This window comes from Argentina silus (genome assembly GCF_951799395.1).
Source record: "Argentina silus genome assembly, chromosome: 22".
In the NCBI taxonomy this organism is placed as follows: Eukaryota; Metazoa; Chordata; class Actinopteri; order Argentiniformes; family Argentinidae; genus Argentina; species Argentina silus.
In genome coordinates this window covers 5985414-5992913 of record NC_139676.1, presented here as the reverse complement: position 1 = coordinate 5992913, position 7500 = coordinate 5985414, and the positions used below count along the sequence as shown (strand labels likewise).

The 7500-nt window shown below is 45.6% G+C and overlaps 1 protein-coding gene across 1 annotated transcript in view; it reads right to left on the bottom strand.

Moving 5' to 3' along the window:
• The window catches only part of slco5a1b (solute carrier organic anion transporter family member 5A1b), a gene marked incomplete at its 5' end in the record, with an annotated part of 66051 nt that overhangs the window by 5863 nt on the left and 52688 nt on the right, over positions 1–7500 (bottom strand). Inside the window, 4 exons of the mRNA XM_083694335.1 lie at positions 526–590; positions 3408–3461; positions 6340–6506; positions 6850–6969. Coding sequence (XP_083550461.1) covers positions 526–590; positions 3408–3461; positions 6340–6506; positions 6850–6969 — 406 coding nt within the window. The remainder of the gene's footprint in view (positions 1–525; positions 591–3407; positions 3462–6339; positions 6507–6849; positions 6970–7500) is intronic.

The following is a 7500-nucleotide window of genomic DNA, read 5'->3' as shown; positions in this document are numbered from 1 at the left end:
CAGCGTGACATTCAAACCGACAGGATGGATTGGCCATGACTTCGCTGTCTGCGTCGACCAGTTGTTTCCTCCTCGTGACGAATGACACAGCTCCTGTATGTAATGCGTATGCTGCATTCATATCGGAAAAAAAAATCGACTGCGATTGTGAGTAGCGTCCTTGCGCTTAAGGGTAGGAGGAGAAATGTTACAAAACATATCTGCAGTTTCTCTCTCCTTCGGTCTCTCCCTCCCTCCCTCCCTCCATCTCCCTCTCTCTCTCTCCCTCACTCTCCATCCCTCCCTCCTTCCCCCCCTCTTTCTCTCTCCTTCCCTCCCTCCCTCTCTCTCCCTCTCCTTCCTTCTCCTTCCCTCCCTCCCTCCCTCTCTCTCTCTCTCTCTCTCCATTGAGAACTCTGTGGAGACCAAGCCTGTCTCAGACTCATTTTAAGACCCTTGGCGGTTAAGAAATGAAGGCTCTGATGTTGCCATGGTGACGTCTCAGAGCCGGCGGAAAAGAGAGGGATGAAAGAAAGAAGAACCTACCTTTAGCCATCTTGTTGAGGACCATGTCAATCAGGACATAGGTTCCACTCCTCCCTGCTCCATCGCTGCAGAGAGAGAGAGAGAGAGAGATGGAGGGACGGAGGGGATGATGAAGGGAGAGAGGGAGAGGTAGGGAGAGAGAGAAAGTGGGAGAAAGGGAGGAGGGAGGGAGAGGGGGAGAGAGAGTGAGACAGAGAGGGGGAGAGAGAGTGAGAGAGATGGAGGGATGGAGGGGGTGAGGGAAGTAGAGAGAAAGGGAACAGAGAGAGATTGAGAGAAAGAGAGAGAGAGAGAGAGCGAGGGAGAGAGAGAAAACGAGAGAGAGAGAGGCAGAGAGAGAAGGGGGGGGTGTCATTATCAAGACTAAACAACAAACACGAACCCTAACCACGGTCAACAACATTATTCTTAGATCAAAACGAAAGAAAGTTGTTTATTTCAAATACTGATTATTGTTAATGTGTGTTGATCTAGTTTCCGTTGATCATGTGACCTGCATGACACGTAACAGGTGGCAAAACAGAGACAGATTTAATTTTCCGTGAACATGAGGCGACTAATGCTATTTCAAGGAGCTAAACGACATCAAAGGATGATCATTGTGGTATAAAAAAAGTATTTCTTTTTTTTTTTTTTGGGGGGGGGGGGGGGCGGGGGGGTGAATTTAATAACAGGGAACGTAAATCCTCTCCAAAAGTGGCAAAGCTGCAATAGCATACGTAGGTCACAGCAGTACATGCCTTAACATTGAAAGTGAAAAGCGTAACAAGCACACAGGAGACAGAAATCCAGTGTTTATTTTGACAGTTGAATAGAAATGCACGGTGCTATTTTCAAACATCGACTCGTTTTTTTTTCTCATGCGCTTTCATTTCTAGATCGACAACCTCGACTGGTGTTGGCTCTGTGAAAATAACTGACGCCCCCTCACACACACGCGTGCACGCCCGCACGTACAAACAGACAAACAGAAACACACACACACAGACACACACACACAGACACAGACACACACACACACACACACACAACCCCCACCCACGCACGCACGCACGTACGCACGCACGCACGCACACACACAGTGATAATTGCACACAATCACACTACAGAATACAGCAGGCGGTGCAGATCATTACAAAGTCATCTGATCTGAGACATGCTGCTGCACTTACACCTAGCAGAGCAGGTGGTGCAGGTAGAGTCATTATAATCTGATCTGGGATCTGGAGGTCATTATACTGTAAGACTGATCAAAGATGAGACGAAGGACAAACAGCCTCAGACCAGAGAGAGACATGGATGGAGAGAACACATCTGAAGATGTCTACCCTTTCTGGTCAGACACCTCAACACTGAAGAGAGAGGGAGAGGGGGGGGAGAGAGAGAGAGAGGGGGGGAGAGAGAGAGAGGGGGGGAGAGAGAGAGAGAGAGAGAAAGAACCTCGCTGCACATTGCCCCCTGTGTACACGGCTCACCATAGTAATGCTGTTGACGGTGTTACGGTGTAGGGATAAAACATCTATTGACCGCATTCTATTGACCACACTCTCTTGACCACACACTAATTGACCAAGAACTTCTCTTGACCGAAACGTCAATATCAAACGCGGCGATTCCTAAGTAAGTAAGCCGGGTTGCTGCGTAGAGAGTTATTTCTCTCCAAATCTAAACAGCATCTGTGAGAGCGCTCTTGGACGTGAAAAAAAGAGAGTGTCGGACGTAATCAAAGACGCCGTCCCAACCCGGCATCTCGGCGCATTCCAGAAATTGTAATGAACGAAACGTGTAATCAGAGCTGTTTATTTTTAAGTTCTTCTAAACTGGGCCACACTGTAGAGAGCGTCCTCTATAAAAAATCTAGAGGAGGAGGCTGCAGCTAATGATGATTATAGGCCGCTGCTTCTCTATTCAACACAACGAGAGGCAGTTACTCCATTCGCATATTGATTTAACACCCACTTCAGACCGGAGAAAAAGGGTGCTAACTTCAATGCCTTGCTCTCTGCTCAAGGTGAGGTGCTTTTAAACACCCACAGAGACAGAGGGAGGGGGATACAGCAGGGGTGGGGCCAAGTTCCATTTGAATTGCGGAAGTAAACTGAAGTTCCGATTCCAATTCGGAATGTTCCTCATTGAAAAAACTATTGGAATTGGAATTTCGCTGTTTCCTTACGGAATTGGGAAGAATTGAAATGGAATATGCTAGTAAAGTGGAACGTCACTAGAGACACCGAAACAAATGCAGAGCGCTGTAACACTGGCATGATAATGCAGATATTTGGCTGTCAAACTTGATCCCACCGTCATAAAATTGACCAGTGTTCATTATTTCACTTTCCCCATCATCCCAGAAACGTCAGTGTGAAAAACTGCGCAAATTAAAAGATTTATTTTCAGAAATCGATTTTCAGCTATATTTGTGACTCATCACCACGTGTCTCGAATATCAAATACAAATATGTTTATCACGCTAAGAAAATAGCTAAAATAGCTAAAATAGCTTTATTTACTCGTCTCCTATGGAGCTTCCAATACAAACTTGCCATGTTTGTCCCCGGACAGCTTCGTTGTCATGGTATTCTTTCATTATGCTGCAATCAATCACTTTACCAGTGTATTGGAGTAACTTGGAACAGATCAATTAATTTTTGGAGCTCTTTAAACTTCAGAATGAAGCGTTCATTGCTTTTATCTAACAGTTTATTCATTTAAATAAAAATAACTCAAATGCTGTCTGGTGATTCTACCTGATTTCTCAGTTAGAAATTCTTTATATTTTTCTAAGTTTAAGGTTGACAAAAATATTGCTTTGGTATTGAACTGTAATGTATTGAGGCCAACCCTGGTCTATAGTGTGTGTGTAGTCCTGTGTGTATACTTGCCTGCAGTGGACAATGATGGGACAAGAACGTCCACGGTAGCACTTGTTAACCTTCCTGTAACAGAACACACACACACAACACATGCATCATCAACATTAGAGCAACATGGAACATGGACGTGAAAAGGTTATTAAAAACATAGTCATATTCTCATGTAATAATGTCTTATAACTGCATCACACATTGTATTCATAGAAGATAGATGCATTATTATGATTATGATTATTATTATTATTATTGTATGAATATATTTCAGCATCTCCACAACATGTACATGAAGGTTAAATATCATCATGATTCTTTGGACTTGACACATGAACATTGGGCAACATGGCAGCTGGAAACAATTTGAACCCATCGGAAAACTCTCCTTTATTAATATCTTATTACAGTCTAAAAACGTTACATTCATTACAGGACGACTTTAAGCAGATAGAAATATATAGCAGTCCCAAACAATATATAGCAGACTCAAATAATATATATATATATACATCCAATGCCTATCAAAAAAGACACAAACTTTACCACAGTTTAATGATCCCAACTTATGCCTTCAGACTGAATGAGGATGTGCCTAGTGCAGATTGCTCTGATGAGCTCTTGGACGGTGATAATGAGGTGTGTGTGGGGGAGGAGGCTGTGTCTGACTCCGCCGTGCATTAACCTTGTACAATTAAACACACTGGCCAGACATGCACGCACGCACACACACGCACACACACTCACACACTGGCCAGACATGCACGCACGCACACACACGCACACACACTCACACACTGGCCAGAAACACACAGTACAGCTATGGCAGACCTCTGCTTTTTAATTGGCTGGTTTGGTAGGGGCCAATTATACTGCTGGACGGACATATTGGGGAGGTGTGTGTGTGTGTGTGTGTGTGTGTGTGTGTGTGTGTGTGTGTGTGTGTGTGTGTGTGTGTGTGTGTGTGTGTGTGTGTGTGTGTGTGTGTGTGTGTGTGTGTGTGTGTGTGTGGGTGTGTGTGTGTGCAGTAAAAGTATATGTAAAGTAATGACCTCACTTAAACTTATGGAATAGAACTAAATATGATTTTTCAAACAACATTTCAGCCAAATACAATGTTACTCCTTGCACTTTATAGTGAAACAAATCTTCAGAAAATATTAATACAAACAACAAAAAACAACAAAACACATTTCAGAATTTGAAGTCAGATGCCGCAGATAGATAATGTGAGGGAAGTCAAGTTACCATAGGAACAACAGCAAATCACCAAAAGGGGGGGGGGGGGGGGGTCAGGGGTAGGGGTTGGAGAGAGAGAGGGGGGGGCGGTGGTGTAATTGGAAGAAGGCGATCCAGAAGTTAAGCTCAGAGAGAGAGAAAAAGAGAGAGAGCGAGAGATAAAGAGAGAAAAAGAGAGAAAAAGAGAGGATCCAAAATCTGAGAGGAAGTCAAGCAAATCATGAGCAAGCAGCTGGTGGTCATTACACGTCGGTAGACACAGAGAGGAGAGGGGGAGGAGGAGGGGAGGAGGAGAGGGGGTCCGCAGGGCCCCAGGTTGCAGAGTCACAGTCTCCAATGATCACTTTTGTGACTATGCAACTGGGCTTATGATACTAGCTGCACCATCACAAAAATGACACTGGCAACCGCTAGTTAGCTGTTAGCTGTTAGCGACGCCGCCGCGCACACCACACCCACACAGAACAGGTCCCGTAGCTAGCAAGGTAGCATGGTAGCATGGTAGCATGTTAGCACGGTAGCTATGAAACTGGGAAAAAGAAAAGAGCGCGTCGCTCGATCGAGAGTGAGTCGTGTTAAACACTGTCCATGCCGTCATACAGACAGAGAGAGAACAGTTCATGTTTTCAAAGCCTCGAGTGCAAGGGAGGCTGGTGGAGGTAGAAATCGGAGGACATGATTGATACCGTTCCTCATTCTGTACCAGGCATTACAATGAGCCCGTCCTTCAATGAAACGGCGACACCACAGTAGTAAGATTCAGTACATGTTACTGCACTATCATTTCATACACAATAAAGCAAGAACTTGGGTCTTTAACCAGCGTTTCTCTCACTCTCCCTCTCAGCCAATGAGAAAAGACACTCTTCCTCCTCTGACCACAGGCGGTGGAGTTGGTTGGTTGGTTGCAGATGGTTTGAACCGTCGACGTCTCGCATGGATGCCACAGATGTAAACCCCAATACCAAGAACACATCCTCGTGGTATAAAGGGCTACATTTGGGCTTTAGAAGTCACAGACAGGGCTACCTCGTCACGAGTGGGTGATTCCAAACCACCTCCGCTACACCGACCATAGCGTTAGAGCTATAACAGGTTTGACCACTGGGGGTCTTCCCCTCCATCTCACAGCTGTGCTACGCTAACACAATAACAACAGCAGGCTAGTGCATCACACACTTGGACTCTCTCACTCTGCCGTTGTGGTTGTTGTTGTTGGAGAAACTCTGAGAGAGAGCAGCAAGGTCAGCGATGCAGACATCTGCTAACACATATGCAACATGAACTGTACCAGGGGAGGCTGGTGGAGGTAGACATCGGAGGACGGGCTCATTGTCATGCATGGAAGGAAATGAGTTCCATGCATTATAATGAGCCCGTCCTCCGATGTCTACCTCCACCAGCCTCCCCCGACATATACTATTTTTCTTAACTTATCTAGGCCATATACAACACACAGTATACAAATACATATTCTAGAACCCTGTGATGACAGTGAGGATAGTTCTAGTTCTAGAACCCTGTGGTGACAGCGAGGATAGTTCTAGTTCTAGAACCCTGTGATGACAGTGAGGATAGTTCTAGTTCTAGAACCCTGTGATGACAGTGAGGATAGTTCTAGTTCTAGAACCCTGTGGTGACAGCGAGGATAGACAGTTCTAGAACCCTGCGTTCTAATCTAGAACCCTGCAGAGGCGTCGCCAGTTCCTACCTGCGGAAATCCAGGAGCGTCCGGCTGGATTCCGGAACGTTCTGGTTGAGCCAGGTGAGGAAGTGGAACTGCGTGACGGTGCGCGTCTCGTTGGTCTGCATGTTCTTCAGATAAAAACTACGAACCAGGAAGTCATCGCACCAGATGTGCTCAGACACCAGGTTCACCTGGAGAGACAGGGAGGGAGAGGAGGCAGCCATGTTTGTAGTTTTTTGGTTGTTTTTAGTCTTGGTTGTGGTTTCCAATGTTAAAAATTAAGTCTTTTGAAGTTGTTAAGCATGCTTGCGCATTTCAGAATGAAATACTGCGATCATATTTTCAAATTTAGAGATCAATCATAGAATTTTAGATCAATCATAGAACATTGAGTAGACAGTTTGAGCCAATAGTAGAGACAGGCAGGTAGGCTGGCCATACCTCACACGCGCCACGCGCACGCGCACGCGCACGCGCACGCGCACACACACACACACACACACACACACACACACACACACACACAGTCAGTACCTCATATATGTGGTACAGGTTGGACCCCTCGTCGGGCCAGTAGTGGTAACACTGCTTCACTCCGCTCTCTGTCAGGGGCGTCAACATCACGATGACCACACAGCCGTTCTCCCACACCATCTAGATAACACACACACACACACACACACACACACAACACACACACACACACACACACACACACACACACACACAGCGCCATTTTGTCACACCGGTTGCAACAAAGCCTGGTAATTGCCTTACAGGCTCACACACACATACACACTCTTGCTTGTTTTTTTTTAATCTTCAGACACACACACACAAACACACACACACACACACACACACACACACACACACACACACACACACACACACACACACACACTTTGAACCCTTCACACAATGCCATTCCAATTAACTAGTGTTGAGCAAACAGACATGCCAAAACAACATCATGGTTTCATCCCTTTGTATAAAACAGTGACTTCATTACAGCTGGTCACCCCTGTTCTATTCTCTGCAATACCCACTCCTCTCCAAGACACAACGGGGGAGGCAACATCGCCGGCTTTGCAGTGAACCTCTGTGAGATAACCCGTCCATATTTGTTTTTGTCAAAAGTGAATCTCAAGCGAACAATTTGATATAAAAAGACTAATAGGGAAA